Source organism: Syngnathoides biaculeatus, chromosome 3 (genome assembly GCF_019802595.1).
Source record: "Syngnathoides biaculeatus isolate LvHL_M chromosome 3, ASM1980259v1, whole genome shotgun sequence".
Classification (NCBI taxonomy): Eukaryota; Metazoa; Chordata; class Actinopteri; order Syngnathiformes; family Syngnathidae; genus Syngnathoides; species Syngnathoides biaculeatus.
In genome coordinates, this window is record NC_084642.1 from 40,443,780 (window position 1) to 40,462,195 (window position 18,416).

At 42.3% G+C, this 18,416-nt stretch overlaps 1 protein-coding gene across 12 annotated transcripts in view; it reads right to left on the reverse strand.

The window, feature by feature from the left end:
* samd4a (sterile alpha motif domain containing 4A) overlaps window positions 1–18,416 on the reverse strand; it is a 205,501-nt gene that overhangs the window by 148,747 nt on the left and 38,338 nt on the right. For all 12 annotated transcript variants that reach the window (XM_061815858.1, XM_061815860.1, XM_061815854.1 and 9 more), the window contains one exon: window positions 8,290–8,829. In XM_061815858.1, coding sequence (XP_061671842.1) covers window positions 8,290–8,829 — 540 coding nt within the window. The remainder of the gene's footprint in view (window positions 1–8,289; window positions 8,830–18,416) is intronic.

Here is an 18,416-nt window from a genome sequence, read left to right on the forward strand (position 1 = left end):
ACAAAACAGTGGTGAGGCCGGCCATGATGTACGGATTAGAGACGGTGGCACTGAAGAAACAACAGGAAGCTGAACTGGAGGTGGCAGAAATGAAGATGTTGAGGTTCTCGCTCGGAGTGAGCAGGTTGGATAGGATTAGAAATGAGCTCATTAGAGGGACAGCCAAAGCTGGATGTTTTGGAGACAAGATTCGAGAGAGCAGACTTCGATGGTTTGGACATGTTCAGAGGCGAGAGAGTGAGTATATTGGTAGAAGGATGCTGAGGATGGCGCTCCCAGGCAAAGAGCGAGAGGAAGACCAAAGAGAAGGTTTATGGATGTGGTGAGGGAAGACATGAGGGCAGTTGGGGTTAGAGAGGAAGATGCAGGAGATAGGCTAAGATGGCAAAAGATGACACGCTGTGGCGACCCCTAACGGGACAAGCCGAAAGGAAAAGAAGATTTTGGCTTGTCCTGTTAGGGGTCGACACAGCGTGTCATCTTTTTCCATCTAAGCCTATCTAGTGTATCTTCCTCTGTTACACCGTCTCAGCATCCTTCTTCCAATGTACTCACTCTCTTGCCTCTGAACATGTCCAAACAATGTAAGTTTGGTCTCTAACCTTGTCTCCAAAACATCCAACTTTGGCTGTCCCTCAAAGGAGCTCATTTCTAATCCTATCCAACCATTTCACTCCAAGCGAGAACCTCAGCATCCTCATTTCTGCTACCTCCAGTTCTGCTTCCTGTTTCTTCTTCAGTGGCACCATCTCAAATCTGTACACCATGTTCGGCCTGACCACCGTTTTTTTTTAAATTTTGCCTTTTGTCCTTGCTTCCGCTTCCGCTTGGACATCTTTCTTCATTTCCTTACCACACTCCTCATTGCTCTGTATTGTTGACCCGAAATATTTGAAGTCGTCCACCCTCGCTATCTCTTCTCCCTGGAGCTTCACTCTCCCTCCTCCACCCCTCACATTCATGCACATACATTCTGATTTACTTCATCTAATCTTCATTCCTCTCCTTTCCAGTGCGTGCCTCCATCTTCCTCCACCTGCTCCCTGCTTTCATTGCAGATCACAATATCATCTGCGACCACCATGGTCCAAGTGGATTCCAGTCGCAGCTCATCTGTCAGCCTATCCATTACTACTGCAAACAGGAAGGGGCGCAGCGCGGATCCCCGATGCAGTCCCACCTCTACCTTAAATTCTTCTGACACACCTACGGCACATCTCACCGCTGTTCTGCTGCCCTCATCCATGTCCTGTACTATACCAACATATTTTCTTGCGCATGCAGTACCACAGTTTCTCTCTTGGTACTCTGTCATAGGCTTTCTCTAGGTCTACACAATGTAGCTCCTTTACCAATCCGTTGAATCACCAAAGTTGTATGACCACAGTTGTTTTTAAGTAACTGCTTCACATCTGTGTAGCATGTAGTAAACAAACTTTTGGCACCTTTCTGCTGTTATTCCACTCCAAGATTCATTAAAAACATTCCACAATTCATTTGCATTTTATGGTTTTTCCTCAGAAAGGCTTACGGCATCCAGGAGAAAACTGTGCCAAACAAATATGCGTTCATCTGAGATGACACGCTCTGGCGACCCCTAACAGGACAAGCTGAAAGGAAAAGAAGAAGGTTTTGCTTCAGAAACATTATTTTTGATGTCACCCCACAAGTTCTCGATTGAATTAAGGTCCCAGTATTGGGCTGGCCACTCCATGACATTCACTTTGTTGATTTGGAACCAAGACTTTGTACGTTTACTTGTGTGTTTTAGGGTCATTGTCTTGCTGAAAAACCCATTTTGAAAGCATGTCCTCTTCAGCACAAACATGCCCATATCATGATGCATGCACCACCATGTTTCACTGTCTACTGTGGCTTGAATTCGGACCTAAAAAGAACAATTTTATTCTCATCAATCCACAAACTTCTCCTCCATTTCTTTTTAGGCCAGCTGATGTGATTTTTGGCAAATTGTAGCTTCTTCTGCACATTAATAGAGGGACATTGCAGAGAATTCTTGTAAAAAAATTAGTTTCGCACAGACGTTTTCTCACTGTCAGGGTATTTAAACGGGTAACTCCAGACTGTCTTTGATCATCTTGGAGCTGATCATAGGTTGAGCCTTTGCCATTGTGTTTATTCATCGATCAATTTTGATAATTGTCTTCAGTTTTCTGCCACGCGTCTCTGGTTTTGCTCTCCATTTTAAGGCATTAGAGATCATTTTAGCTGAACAGCCTATAATGTTTTGCATCTCTTTATAAGGTTCCCCCTCTCCAATCAATATTTTAATCAAAGGACACAGTTCTTATGAACAATGTTTTAAAAGACCCATTTTCCTCAGGCTTTCCAGAACAAACGTGTTCATGTGCTGGCTTCATCATTAAATAGGGGCCACCTGATTCACACCTGTTTTTCACAACATTGATGACCTCACTGAGTGAATGCCACATGGCTATGTTTTTTTTTAAAACACCTCTTTTAACAAATTCCCCAATTGCACTGACTTATGGGTGCATATATCATGACTGTTGGGTTATGTTGGTTTTCTGAGGCTCTACTGCACTTATTGGCAACTTGTTTGACATGTAGCAATAAAAAATATATTGAACCATGGATTGATCTGGTTGGTCACATTGGACTGCTATTATTTTGAACACTACTGCTGTTCAAAATGTTTTGAGCATATGGACGTCAGCAAATTAACAGTGCATATTTTACATAGGTAGAAAGATTTTCCTTAATTTAGCGGTGTGTATTATACTGCAGTGCCAACTACGCACAAGAAATTATGGAAAACATCGCGATCATTACATTAGATTAAATTTCAATAGATCAGTGTTTTTCAAACATGGTTCCGTGGCACACTACTGTGCCGTGGCGTAGTGTCTGGTGTGCTGTGGGAAATCTTCTAATTTAATCTGATTGGTGAAAATGACGGCACGGTGGTGCAGCTAGAAAGCGTTGGCCTCACAGTTCTCAGGACCCGGTTTCAATCCCTGCCCTACCTGCATGGGGTTTTCATGCTCTTCCCGTGTGTGTGTGGGTTTTCTCTGGGCACTCCGGTTTCCTCCCACATCCCAAAAACATGCAATATTAATTGGACATTATAAATTGCCCCTAGGTGTGATTGTGAGTGGGGCTGTTTGTCTCTATCTGCCCTGCGATTTGGTGGCAACCAGTTCAGGGTGTACCCGCCTCGTGCGATTTGACAGCTGGGATAGTCTCCAGCACTCCCGCGACCTTTGTGAGGAGAAGTGGCTAAGAAAATAAAAGGATGGATGGATGGATGGATGGATGGAAAATGAATCCAGAGATAATGTGCAGTTGCCGACTGTCCCTGCTGTCAAATGATGGGCAGAGTAATCATGTCATACAAATTACTTTGATTCGTGATGCGTCAGGTAGTGGTGACACTGGCATTGATGGTTGCAAAGCTATGCGGTGACAGTGAAGGGGAGGTTTTTGAAAAGGAAAGAAGCTAACTCAAAATTGGACTCTGGACAAAATTATGACTGAGATAACCGCCCAAGTATGAGTGGAGGTCAAAAGAAACCAAAGATGGTTAACTCGCGGGAAGTCATTGGCGTGAGACATTATAGCACAAGCTATCTTTCATTTGGATTTATTCTCACACGGGATCCAATTATGACTACGCTGTGCTCGATGTGTGGTGAAAGCCTTTCCTACAGTCCAATGGTTCCAAGTAAGTTTAAACGGCATATCCAAATGAAACACACTTCGCTTTAGAAGAAGAATATTAAGTATATTTTTCGCCTTCGCGCACACGTGGAGGAACAGGCAATGTTGATAAGAAAAAACAAAACACAAAGAGAGAAAGCTCTTAAAACTAGCAATCAGGTTGCTAAACTTGTAGCCAATTTCAAAGTCACAGACTGTGGGAGAGACATTAATACTTCCCTCCACGCCTTTAAAGCCATTATAACTGAGATGCTTGGACCTAAAGCGGCTAAAAAATATAGCCAAACTTACTCTTTCATTTAACACCATTCCAGATGTATCGGTGACATCAAAAGTTTAGCTTTGGAAAAGGTTTACTCGAAAGTAAGTCCGTAGTAAGTTTGCACTCAACGAGTGTACTGATATTAGTGAACATGGACATTCTGTCCAATGTGCAGTTTCTGGATAGGTATGCAAGAAAAGGTTTTTGCAAGTCATTACAACAAAAAACAGGAGAGGAAATTTTTCAGGTCCCGTCTGAATATCTTGAACAAAGTGGGTTTAAATGGGGTAATTGCATGGGTGTCTGCACTAATGGAGCAACAGCCATGATTGGACGCACCAAAGAGTGAAAGAAAGAGACCCTGATGTAATTATTACACACAGCTTCGTACACCGTGCGGCCCTCGTAGCCAAGACCCTACCATCAGACCGAGATCTTGTGTTGGATAATGCTGTGTACATGGTGAACTTTGTAAACTCATGACCCGTGAAGTCGCATATTTGCATCTTTATGTGAGGAAATGGGTGCAGAACATAAAGCCTTCTTGTTTAATTTTGAGATCTGGTGGAAGCCCCGTGGGAAGGTACTGGCCCGTGTTTATGAACTGCTGGAGGAAATAAAACTGTTTTTCACAAATGAGCAGTTTGATTACGAAAAACTGCTTGCAACTGATGAATGGTGTGTAAACCCGGCATACCTGGCTCACATTTTTCACCATCTGAATGAACTGAACACATGTATGCAAGGCTGAAATGAAACCCTACAAACAAATACAGATAAAATAAAGTTCTTTAGATGTAAGGGTGAGTGACAAGCAAAAGGCACAATGGGGGATGGAGGAGGAGTCAAACGTTTGACCGCTGAGAGAAAACATACTGTACGTACGAATGTATGCTCAAACACCACTTGATTCCACTAAACTTTTTGGGAGCCCATGGTGTAGAAAGATGAAAAAATGAACAAAAACACAAATAAAAAAACTCACGAAAAAGTTGAACTTTACAATATGCACGTCCATGTGCAAGCGCTAGCGTGTGATTCCATGAAACTCGAAAAGGATCATGGGTAAAGACTGACGTCCCTCCTAGTCAATGGGAGTGCTGGAGCCTATCCTAGCTATCTTTGGGCAGGAGGCGGGGTACACCCTGAACTGGTTGGCAGCCAATCGCAGGGAACACATTACCAAACAACCATTTACCCATATATGTAATTTTTGAGTCTTCGATTTGAATCAGAATCATCAATATTGGCCAAGTATGTCATAAAACACAAGAGATTTGTACCCTGTAACTGGAGCCGCCCAAGTAAGACAAACTTGTTGAGTTTGACAGCAGACAGAATATTTTTGAGAGATTAGGACATTGTGGTAACAGTCACAGAGAAATAAGGGTTGCTAGTAATCTGGCAATGATGGTACTTTTTTTTTTTTTTGACAACTGTGCAAAGAATGCAGTCTCTTGAGCGCAGACCTGGGATTTTTCCCACTTTGACTGCCCTGCGAAAAGGTTCTTGGAAAAAGAAAAACTACTTTAAAAATTTATTTTAATGCATGGACTAAATCAGCAGGGCTTTTACTTTGAAACTTATTTACATCGTGCACACGTTGTTTACATCTGGGTACTCTGATACAAGTTCAAGTGCATGTGACTTTGCAACAAGTCATTGTAATGTTGACCCTTCAAAATTTTCACAAATGCCAAAAAAAGAAAGGTTAGGGTTAGGGGTTAGAGGCCGTGGTTTCACGAAATTATGGACGACTACAGATTTCTCTGTACCCCTTTCCAGCTTTGTAGAGTTGTACTGTTTTGTCTCTGGTGTTTTTGTACAGCTTTGTCTCTGGTGTTTTTGTACAGCTCTTTGGTCTTGGCCACGTTACAAGTCTTACTGATTGTATGGGGTGGACAGGTGTCTTTATGCAGCTAACAACCTCACACAGGTGTATCTGATTCAGGATAATACATGGAGTGGAGGTGGACTTTTAAAGGCATACTGACAGGTCTTTGAGGGTCAGAATGTGCTGAAATACGTATTTGCAGCTGTATCACACAAATTATGAAAAAAATCATCCATTGTGATTTCTGGATTTTTCTTTTAAGATTATGCCTGTCACAGTGGACATGCACCTACGATGAAAATTTCAGACCCCTCCATGATTTCTAAGTGGGAGAATTTGCAATACAGCAGTGTTCAAATATTTATTTTTCTTCACTGTACATCCATATATTTTCTTAGCCGCTTCACCTCACAATGGTGTGCTGGAGCCTATTCCAGCTGTCAACCTGCTGAAGTACACCAGTACACCATGAACTGGTTGCCAGCCAATCGTAGGACACAATGAGACAAACAGCCGCACTCACAATCACACCTAAGGCCAATTTAGTGCCCATTGATGCATGTTTTTGGGATGTGGGAGGAAACCAGAGTGCCTGGAGAAAATCCACAGGGAGAAAATGCAACCTCCACAAAGGGAGGGCCGGGATTGAACATGAGTCCTCAGAACTGTGAGGCCAACACATTTCCAGGTTCACCACTGTGCCACCATCACAGATGCAAGCAGCCAAAATTAGTTTCCTTCGGAGGATGTCTGGGCTCTCCTTTAGCAATATGGCGAAAAGGTCGGTCATCCGAGAGAGGCTCAGAATAGAACCGCTGATCTTCCGCATTGAGAGGAGCCAGATGAGATGCCTAGGACATCTGAATCGGATACGTCCTGAACACCTCCCTTGTGAGGTGTTCGAGGTACGTCCCACTGGAAAGAGATCTACGTCTCTCGGCTGTCCTGGAAACGCCTCAGGTTCCCCCCAGAAGAACTTGATGAAGTGGCTGGGGAAAGGGAAGTCTGGGTATTCCTGTTAAAGCTACTGCCCCGTGACCCTACTTTGGCTAAGCAGTAAAGATGCATGAATGAATGAATAACAATAACAAATTAAATGTAAAAAAAAAAAAAAAGAAATTAGCAAGCACTAACTTGATAAATATGTTATACAAAGTGCAATCACGAATTGCAATTAAATGAAAAGTGAATAATAGCATCAACGTGGAAGCATCAAGTATTTATTTGGGAATCCCAGCCTAAATCAGGAATTTTTCAGGATGGGTATGACTCTGTTGCTTTGCTTGACCATTGATCAGTCATGCACAGTCAAAAATTGAAGCACCCGACAGCTGTGATTTTCCTTTCTCTTTACTCCCAGCGTTCATCTCTTTCCCATCAGAATTTTTTTGGCAGCTGGTAGAATGATCGTTAATAATTTTCATGTGGCGAGCTGCCTCGACGCCGATGTACTGAGAGGACCAACTTTAACAAAGCTTCATATCTTAATGTAACGGACATCGACAATTGTGCAGCCCCAAATAAAAATAACTAAGTCACTGCCCAAGTTATTATTTATGACTGGTTACTTTGAGTTCTTTGGTGTATTACAATAGTACTCTCCCTGAATTGTAATGTTACACAAAATTAGGTTGACTTTGAATTCAACTTCTTTGTACCTGTCATTTGGAACCCACAAAGCTCTCATCCTCTGCACCCATGCAATCCATTTTTCAATACTAAGGGGGTCTCTTGCAAACTTATGAAGGGTAAATCCATCCTCCCGAGTGTTCAAGCAATGTCCACCAATGCAACGAGCTGGCATTTTGGGAGGATTTTCATGGCGTGAGCTACACAAAGCCATATACGTCAAAATCATGTTTTGTGGTGAAAAAAACGCATGGGCCCATATTGGCTGCCGTTTTTTCATTAATAACGTACTAAAAATCATCCATTTCATGACAGTGGCCCTTTAACCTTGCTGGTAACTAGTGGAGTAACTCAATTAGTAACTCAGTTACTTCTTGGGAGAAGTAACCCGTGACTATAAATTACTATTTCAAAGTAATGTGCCAAACACTGTTGTTTACGAACCACAAATAAGCAGAATTAGAACTGAAAGCTCCATCCATCCAATTCTTGAGCTGCTTATGCTCACGAGAGTTGCGGGAGTGCCAGAACCAGCAGTCATCAGGCAGGAGGCATAGTACACACTGAACTGGTTGGCAGCCAATCACAGGGCACATGGAGACACAAAATTGCACTCACATTCACATCTAAGCGCAATTAAGAGTCTTCAATTAATGCATGTTTTTGGGATGTGGGAGGAAACCAGAGTGCCCGGAGAAAACCCACGCAGGCACGGGGAGAACATGCAAAATCCACACAGGCAGGGCCGGGATTTGAACCCTGATCCTCAGAACTGTGAGGCCAACGCTCTAACCAGTTACACCACGTTCCCGCCTCAGAACAGAAAGTTCAAATGAAAATCAAGAAAAGAAAGTATACTTACTGGTATTACAACCTCCACCAGTTCCTAATGTGTTGATTGTTGCTGTTACAGAGGATGAAGTGTAGAGAGGCAGGTGTCCATTCTCACAGCCATGCTGCTGCCATCCTCCACCTAGCCCTGAAACTCTGTTGCGGTGGTGGTGATCCAAAGTGTACAGGTTACCAGAAGAACTGTTAGTGGAGGATCCTGATGAGGTCAGGGTAGATGGTAAAGTGGACTGGTGGAGATGCAGGCCAGCAGGCGATGGCCTTTCAAGAGCGTCCCCAGTGGTAGCAGCCCTCTCCTCCAGGTGGTTGAGCCACAGGGCCAATGCCGCACGGTCTTCAAGAGAAGTGGCAGGGTGGATGAGGGCATAGGATAAGAGTTGCCGAGACTCTTCCAGATGACGGCCATGTTCAATAGTGTGCGCAAGAATGCGTGGTAGTAGACACATGTACTGGCTCTTGGCTTCTGCATTGCTTGGTTTGAGCAGTGGTAAATGGGTGAGGACAAGTGAGATGACATGTTCTTTTGGCTCACCTTGCCATTGGCTGATAACATCTGTAGGAAAACAGAAAGGAAGAAACAGTGTTACACACAATTTCAATTTTACATTGGGGGACGAGGTCTTGTGGTTTAGTTACAATGGAATGTTGAATGAATTGTATTATGCTTTGGGAAAAACCGTGAACCCAAGTTGTGTATTTGTTTTCTTTTCTGCAATTTCACATCCATAGGCAGTTGTAATGAACATCAAAAAGTGCCAAATAACTGGCCAGAAGCCAAACTCCATCAGATGGTTATTTAATGATCAGAAATTAAACGTTCCATAAATACTATCGACAGTAGAGCTGCAACTTTCTTCTTGGTCCATGCCCTACCGATACGCGGAAGAAGTAAGATATTTCACCAACAAGTTGTTTTTATGTATTTTTTTTTAATCAAGTAAATGAAGCAATTTGCATACATACATATACATCCATCTATCCATCCATCAATTTTCTAACCCACATATCCTCACAAGGATCGCAGGAGTGCTGCAGCCTACCCCAGCTATCTTTGGGCAGCAGGCGGGGTTCGCCCTGAATTCCCAGCCGATCAGAGGGCACACAGAAACAAATAACCATTAACATGTACAGGAATTTTTTGAGTCCTCAATTGGAATTGAATCAGAATCATCATTATTGGCCAAGTAGGTCAACAACACACAAGGAATTTGTCTCCTGTAGTTGGAACCGTCCTAGTACGATATACATGTTGAGTATGACAGCAGACAGACAGTCAATTGAGAGAATACTTTGGAGACATCAAGACATTGCGGTAACAGTCATGGAGAAATAGGGATTGCGTGCAACTTTTGGTATGCATTGTTTGGCAGTGCCAACTCAAGGGAAGGAAAGGAGCTGGTGACCAGTATGTGGAGGGTCCAATAGAATTTTTCCTGCTCTTGTCTTAGCATACAATTCCTTAAGAATGGGGAGGGTGGTTCCGACAATCCTTTTAGCAGTTTTGATTTTCCATTGCAGTCGGAGTTTGTCCTTTTTTGTGGTGGCCCCAAACCAGACTGGGAAAGAGGTACGCAGTAATGACTTGATGGCTGGTGTGTAGAACTGTCCCTGCAGCTCCTGTGGGAGGCCATGCTTCCTCAGGAGCTGCAGAAACTACATCCTTTGACGGACTTTTTTTAAGGTTTTGAAGTGGGATGATGTTTGTCTCCCACTTCAGCTCCTCTGAGAATGTAATTCCCAGAAATTCAAAGGTCTCACCGGTTGACACAAGACAGTTTGACAGTGTGAGGTGCAGCTGTGGTGAAGGATGCCTCCTGAAATCCCCAATCATCTACAGTCTTTAGTGCATTCAGCTCCAGGTTGTGTTGGTCATACCAAAGCTTCAGCCTCTCCACTTTTCTTCACAGACTCGTCACAGTCTTTGATGAGTACGATGACAGTAGTGTCATCTACAAAGTTCAAGATTTTGACAGGCGTGTGCATTGAGGTGCAGTCGTTTGTGTACAGTGAGAAGAGAAGCGGGAGAGGAACTAACCTTGGGGTGGCCCGGTGCTGATGGTGCATGTGAATGAGGTGGTGTCCACCAGTCTCACCTGCTATGTGCAATGCTGTGTGCATTGTGTGATGGTGGTTTCAATTTAGTGTCCAATTAATGTTGCATATTTTTGGGAAGTGGGAGGAAACCGGAGTGCCCGGAGAAAACCCACACAGGCACGGGGAAAACATGCAAACTCCACACAGGTGGCGTCGGGATTGAACCTTGGACCTCAAAACTTTACAACTGCGCCACTGTGCCACCGCATTGAGTTACCTTGTGTTTGAAATGCACTATACAAATAAATTTGCTTTGCTTGCTAATGCATTAGTTTGGAAGCTCGTGAATCTCATAACTAATAATCAAGTTAACGTTCTTTAGTTTAGCAGTTGTGTGCATGTATGGAGCAAATGCCATTGTGCCAGTTGGTTTCTTTGTCGTGAGCATCGCGCCAGATATTACGACATCCATCCCTCCATCCGTCCATCTGTCCATCCATCCATCCATTCTTGGTACAACTTATCCTCATTGTGGTCATATGAATAATGGTGCCTATCCAAGCTATCTTCGGGCAGGAGGTGGGGTACATATTGAACTGGAGAAATGCAAACTCTACATAGGCAGGTCGGGTTTTGAACCCCGGTTCACATAACGCTCGAACCAGTTGTCCACTGTGTATTACAACAACAATGAGAATTATCTATCTCAATAAAAAAGAAAAAAAAATGAAATTTTATGGAACAAACCTTCCCACGTTTGCCTCTCATTTTCAAGCACCCAGACAGAATGACAGTTTTGATTCATTATGTGTGGAAGCGCTACACCCCGCACACACCTACACACACGTGCACACAGATCACACACACAAAGGTTTCAAACCATCATCAAACCAATTTTACTATCACTCAGAGATAATCCAAGGAAATGGAGTTTTCAAATAACAATTCAATATATTAAGGTACAAAAAAAAAAAATCCAAACCTTTCGGATCCTCTGAAAAAGTAATTGCCTACCCTCACCCCCCCCCCTTTTTTTTTTTTTTTTTTTTTTTTTTAAATCACAAAGTCACTGTGACTAACCACAAATTTGGGAACGGTAAGAGCAATTTCACAACCCACACACAAACCTGAAGACTCTGAAGATAGGTGGTATGTATGATGAATCATTTAAATATATCGACTATATTGATTGCACAACATGGTGGGGCAGCTATAGAGTGTTGGCCTCACAGATCTGTGGACCCAGGTTCAAATCCCGGCCCGCCTGTGTGGAGTTTGCACGCTTTCCCCGTAAGTGCATGGGTTTTCTCTGGGCACCCCTGGCAGACTTCCTCCCACATCCCAAAGACATGCATTAATCGGTAAACTCTAAATTGCCCCTAAGTGTGATTGTGAGTGTGACTCCTATCTATCTCCATGCAATTGGCTGCAAACCAGTACAGGGTGTTCCCTGCCAATGACAGCTTGAATAGGCTCCAGCACTCCCGCGATCATCGTGAGGATAAGCATTACACAAATATCGATTCATCCAATGCTGTCCAAGCATAGTCCACTATCACTCATTTATTTAGTCAATAACCGTCTTCAGAATACGTTCATGAGCAGCCATTTTCTTCCTTTTTTGTAAAGTCTAACACCATCTGTCTCAAGGTCCTTTCCTGGCCGCGAAACTTACCACTCACTGCAGCACCCCAATTTCTTTCACCAACATGTCCATTAAAATCTGCATCAATAACAACTCTAGAACTGTATAATATTATTTTAGTTTTGCCCCTAAACTTCCTGCCTTGCTGCCCATCCACCTGCTCTCCTGGACAAATATCAAACTTTCTCCTAATCATCATGTGAACCAACTCTCAAGCTCTGAAGTATAGCAGTGGTCTAGAGTGTTATTTTTCCTTATCGGACATTTTACGTGCAGCTTATATTTATGGAGTTATTGGTTAAGTTTGGCTGTGTTAAAATCTTGGATAGTGAGGGGTCATTCTGGGTGTTTTTTCTCTCAGTCTCGTTCACCTGCTCTGCGAGTGTTAGCAGTGCTGCGTTTATGCATAAATGGTGAGTTCTACAGTGATTAATCAAATGTAGCTGCATTGGATCTTCTTTTTCAGAGTGGAGATGAGTGATAGATATGCAAAAAAAAACAACTGAAATCAGGAAGGGGTGAATACTTTTTCCACCACACTATTTTCATCAATGAAAAACATCTTATCCACCAGTCCACATCTGTGGAGCTGTCAATGTGTCAAATCACTCGGCGAGGAGGTGTGCTGGACCCTACATTGGTGCTTTCATTGACCAAAGAGCCCGAAACGAAAAAATACCATGTACCTCAATACTCTCATAAAAATCATGTTTTCATACCTTCAAAATCGGCACAAATAGTTTTGCATATGATAATGTCATAAAATGTAGCCCTATGGGGCACAAGCCAGTGCAATCTGTAGGCCGGTCCCAAGCCCGGATAAAGGGTTGCATCAGGAAAGGCGTCCAGCGGAAAACTTTGCCAAACAAATATGAGCGTTCATCTCAAGAGTATCATACCAGATCAGTTGCGGCCCGGGTAAACAACGTCCGCCCCTGGCACCATTAACCTGCGGGGGGGGGGTGTCGGTGGAAATTCAGCTACTGTGGGTCGAAGACAAAGAAAAGGAGGAAAGCGGATGTGTCCACAGAAGAAGAAGAATGAAGAGAGCCTACATTCATTCCTTCATTCTTCGCCATCCACCTCTTGTAGTGATGGAAAGTTAAGCATCTTATATTTTTTCTGTTAATGTATGTTAGTTTTTTTATTTGAAGTACCAACACCCAGCCATTTTCTGAGCCGCTTATCCTCATGAGCATCACGGGAATTTTCAAATTAACGGGAAAATCTGATTTATGTCGAAATTTGAGTTAAGTCGCAAGTGTAGGAATGGAACTCAGTCGTAAAGCAAAACAAAGCAAATTTAATTGCATAGCACATTTCATTCATGAGGTAACTCAATGTGCTTTACATGACAAACATTTCAAATAGGATGAAAAACAATAAAAATGACAAAATAAATGTAGATTTTAAAAAAGACAAGAAAAAACACGTACAGTGCAAATAATATGATTAAAAAGTGGATATACTCTAAAAAGCATGAGAACGTGGATTTAAAAACATTCACACTTGGGGCTGGCCTCACCTCTGTTAGCAACTTATTTCATTTGTGTGCAGCATAACAGCTAAATGCTGCTTCACCATGTTTGCTTTGGACTCTGTGCACCACTAAACCCATCATCTGTCATAAACCATCAGCAAAACCAGGCAGCACCAGAAGTCACATTAATGTTAAGAAGTGCTTTTGTGATCATTGGTTAGCAACATCATAATGTTATTTAAAAGAATTCAGAGTTATTGTCCTCTAAAAGTGTTGGTTCTACAGAAATACACAAATACATCTTTATTTAGTTTTTAAAATATTGCACGTCTCTTTTGAAATTACATTTTGGCATTTATGGCTCTCTCAGCCAAAAAGGTTCCCGACTCCTGGTCTATAGCTTGCAAGCATGGAATCATCCAGTGCTGTTTTTATTTATTTTATTTTTTTAGAAGAGGCTTAACAGCAGCTACTTTAAGAGCTTTGGGTAACTCGGCAGACTGAAGTGAGCAATTGATTATTTGCTGCAAATCAGGTAGCGCTCACTTCACAATAGTTTTGAAAAAGTCAGATGGTATTGAGTCAAGACAGCTTGTTGATGGTTTCTTCCGGAGTTTTTTGGTCAACTGTATCAAATTCTGACAAGTTAATAGTTTTCTCTGAGTGGCTTCAGATGTAAAATCATTTTATCTTTTTGCCAATTTGTGCTGACATTTGACAGTGATGTATTGTATTTTTTTTTTCCACTAAAATGACAGGCAAACTCATTGCATTTGTCAGCTGTTACGAGTTCTGGATCCATCTGATGCGCGCGGGGAGGGGGGGGGGTCAGCTTGTCAACCACAGCAAACAGAGCACGAGTATTGTTGAGGTTCTTACTGATGATTTCAGAAAAGTGTTGCTGTCTAGCTCTGACTAACTCGGTTAAAATTACAAAGACACTGTCTGAAGAGGTCATAGTCAAGAGTTGCGGGAAAGATGGAGCCTATCCCAGTTAGCGTCGGGCAAAACCTGAACACCCTGAGCTGGTCAGCAGTCAGTCGCAGGGCAGATATCTACACCATTACTGAGCGGGAATTGATCCCACGCTGCCCGCACCAAAGGATGGCGTGTGTACTACCAAACCATGATGACTCTCTTAATATGTGAGAGAGGTCAAATGTGTCTAGTATTGCAGAAAGTTCTTTGGATGTTTTTTTCCATGGTATTGTCAACATGAATGTTAATGTCCCCTCTTATGACAAAATAGATGTACTCAGTACAAATAACTGACAGCAGTTCTGAAAAATCCTCCATAAATTTGATTGTATCTTGGGGGTCTATAAATTATTAAAATGATAAGCTTTGGGTCACCTTCAACTAAAAAACGGATATTCAAAAGAGGTAAAATGACCCTGTATAATTTCTTTACATTGAAATAATGATTTTAAAATAACAGCAACACCACTACTGTTTTTCCCTGCTTGACACTTGTTCATAAAATTAAAATTTGCTGATGTGGACTCATTTAAAATGGTATCACAGCTACTTTCTGCTAACCTTGTTTCATTTAATAACTTTTTTGTGCAATACTGATTGTGTATCCAAGAGAGCAGGTGGGAATGGTAGAAAGGTGAAAATAGAAGTTTAGGAGCGGGATTTAAATTATTTTACCGTAGAGTAGAAGGAAAGAGAAATGGAGTAGGGGTTATTTTAAAGGAAATTGTAGTTGAAAAGAGTATCAGATTGAGTGATGAGGCTGAAATTCAAAATCGAGGGTGTGATGTATCATGTGATTAATGGTTATGCCCACAGGTAGGATGTGACCTAGAGTTGAATGAGAAATTCTGAAAGGAACTAGATGAAGTAGTTCTGAGCAATGTTCCCTCTAAGTTGTGCACCTGCGCAATTCCGTACTTGTAGCGCACACTCAGCGCATATGAAAACCGATCCGGCGCAGTGAACCACAGCATGACTTGAATCTTGAATTTTAACATTACACACCATCTCTTCCTGCACTTTGTACTTTGGCTTCAGACCAGATCATTTTTGTTCAAAAAAAGAGAAAATCTCAAACTGTCACCACATTTTCTTCTCTTATTCACATACCCCGACATTCATTAAAGCAACAGCACTTTTTTTTTTCTTTTTAAATATGACCCACGTGGTCTCTAACAGGCTGCTGCTCAGCCACACCATGCCACACACTCTACTTGCTTGTTTACCTGACACCGCCCACCTCCCAGCCTTAAAGTGATACACTAATAATTACAAACACCGCTGACCACCGGTGCTTTAGTTAGAAACACAACCTGGGCAACGTAGACCAAAGATGGCTAGACATGCTGCTTTTGTTTACTTTTGATGATAATGGTAAAAGTAAAAAAAAAAAAAAGTGCTGTTGCTTTCATGAATGTCGGGGTATATGAATAAAAGAAAAAGTGGTGAAAGTGTATGAGATTTTCTCTTTTTTTTTTTAAACAAAAATGATCTGGTCTGAAGCCAAAATACAAAGTGCAGGAAGAGATGGTGTGTAATGTTAAAATTCCAGCTTCATACGTCATTAAATTAAATTTGTTGCTCCCTTTGAGACTTCCATCCATTATTCGTGAACGTAGGTTTTTCTTAATATTTAAATATGAGAAAGAGTTTTCACATGCATAGGTATAACCAAACATTGTCAGTACAGCAATACTTACACGTCGCAGTGTGTGGTATGTGACAGGAAGTTTTCACAATCAGTTGGTCTGCACGTTTAATTTTTTTTTCCATTTCTCCCCACTCATGTACGCACGCCAACAATGCTTGCTGACAGAGACATGTCTTTATGAAAAAAAAATTCCGGTGGTGGACGGCAGATAAGCACGCTGTCATTATAAACCACATTGATAGGCTGCGTAAGGACTGTCATCTTCTTTTCCTTTTGGCTTGTCCCATTAGGGGTCGCCACAGCATGCCATCTTTTTCCATCTAAGCCTATAACGTGAATCTTCCTCTCTAACACCCACTGTCCTCATGTCCTCCCTCACAACAACCTTTTATCAATGTAACCCTTTAAGAGCAGAGGGGGGCAGTGCAAGGTAAAATTATGAAGAGTGTGTGGCCATCCAGCAGGTCGTTGTTAGAGAAAGTTACGTGTGCTGCCAAAATAGTCAAAAAAAAAAAAAAAAAAAAGACAGCAGGCTGTCACACGATCAACCAAAACTGCCTCGCAATCGACTGGTCAATTGACACACTGAGCAGTCCTGCAGTATGTCGTTATGAGGGCTCTGCGAGCCACACGCAATCACCAAAAGAGCCAGGTATGGCTTGTTGCGAGCCATAGGTTCCTGACCTCTGCCCTAAAACAACATCGCTGGAGCTGCAATTGGAATTGATCGATCTTCAGCTCAACTATGCCTTAAAGGAGTTCAAGTCTCTTAAACTGAATGAGTTTTACGCTTCACTCAACAAAGCCACATTTCAAAACCTTGAGAGGACGGCACAGCAGACCCTGGTGTTGTTTGGCTCGACCTGTGTGTGTGAGCAGACTTTCAGCATTATAAACATCAACAAAGCCTGTCACAAATCCAAGTTAACTGACGAACACCTCAGACCTATCCTGAAAATTGCCACAACAAATCAAACTCCATACTTTGATGCACTGGCAAAAAAATGAGACCAGCAACACTCTTCCCACTAAAATAAGTGAGTTTTTCTAATGTTGTGGAAAAAAAAATAAGCTTATGCGATGGAATGTTTGAATGTGCGTCTTAATTTAGTGCACATTTAGGCACAGCAACAGAAAAAAAAATGAGCAGAGTAGAAATGAACGAGTATGAAAGTTACATATTTTTTCAATTAATGTTGATTTCTTTAACTTTGAGTCTTCAATTGAAACATATTGTGTGCTATTTTTTCCTCCCAGTATTGTGCCAAAAAGTATGTAAATGCCACATGTCACTAAGACAAACCTGGATGAGGGCTATTTTATTTTTTCTCTCTAACTTTTTTTTTTTTTTTTTTTAAAATACACATTCCTCAGTGTACTGTTAGTAAATCGGGTTGTACATTTCTTTGCATGTGCATACTGTGCTATGAGGTCCTGGCCCGGCCCCTAGGTCAAATTTTAGAACCCAATGTGGCATGTCGGTCAACAAGTTTGCCTACCGCTGGCCTAGTACAATGAGTGAGTGATAGTTTTTACTCACAGCAGTTTCTTCAAGTTAACGGCTAACGTTGAGTCAATCAAGCATATGAAAAAGCAAGCGCACACACTGGGTGTGGGTCAGACGGTGTCTCCATAATCTTAACAGAATAAACAAAGTAATTGTCATGGGGATGTACAAAGGGTAGGACCCAAAAGCATGACTCCAAGGCCAATCGAAGCTTAGAGGGAAGCTTAATCCTAACAAAAACCTTGCTTTGCTTTGTTAAACAAAGCAAGGGTCTAACTACTATGAGACAAGACATGGAATAAGGAATGCGAAAACATGACAAACATGTACAATGAACTTGTGATGAACAACATAACACACAAGGATTATATGCACAACTTAATTATTAATGAGGTGCAGGGTAAGGAGCTGCTGCAAGAAGCAGCTACATGCAAAGCAGTGGCATGACTGCGCCCCTATCAGTACACCTCCTCCCAAGGCTCAGATCCCAGATGCGACAAAGCAAATGCACACAACTGAGAGCAAGTGGAAGGGGGGCCGGAAGAGGACACAGACCCGGTCAATCCAGTGGCTGTCCAGCCTACCCAAAGCAAGGTGCTTGGCTGAGCAGTTTAGTAGGTTGGCGGGGAATCCGAGAACCAAAGCTGTAACCAGTCAGATGTACGTGAAGACTGTCCCAGAGGCAAAGCAAGATCCAAGTCCAGTAGGGCCAGGCTGCGACCATTGATCAAACGCTTCTGAACAGGTACCACCAAAGCGTGAGGAATAGGTGGCAGCTGCCGGACGATCACTGCTGGAACCCAAGCAGGTGGTGGGCTCTGGTCGAGCACCACAAATAGGAGCAG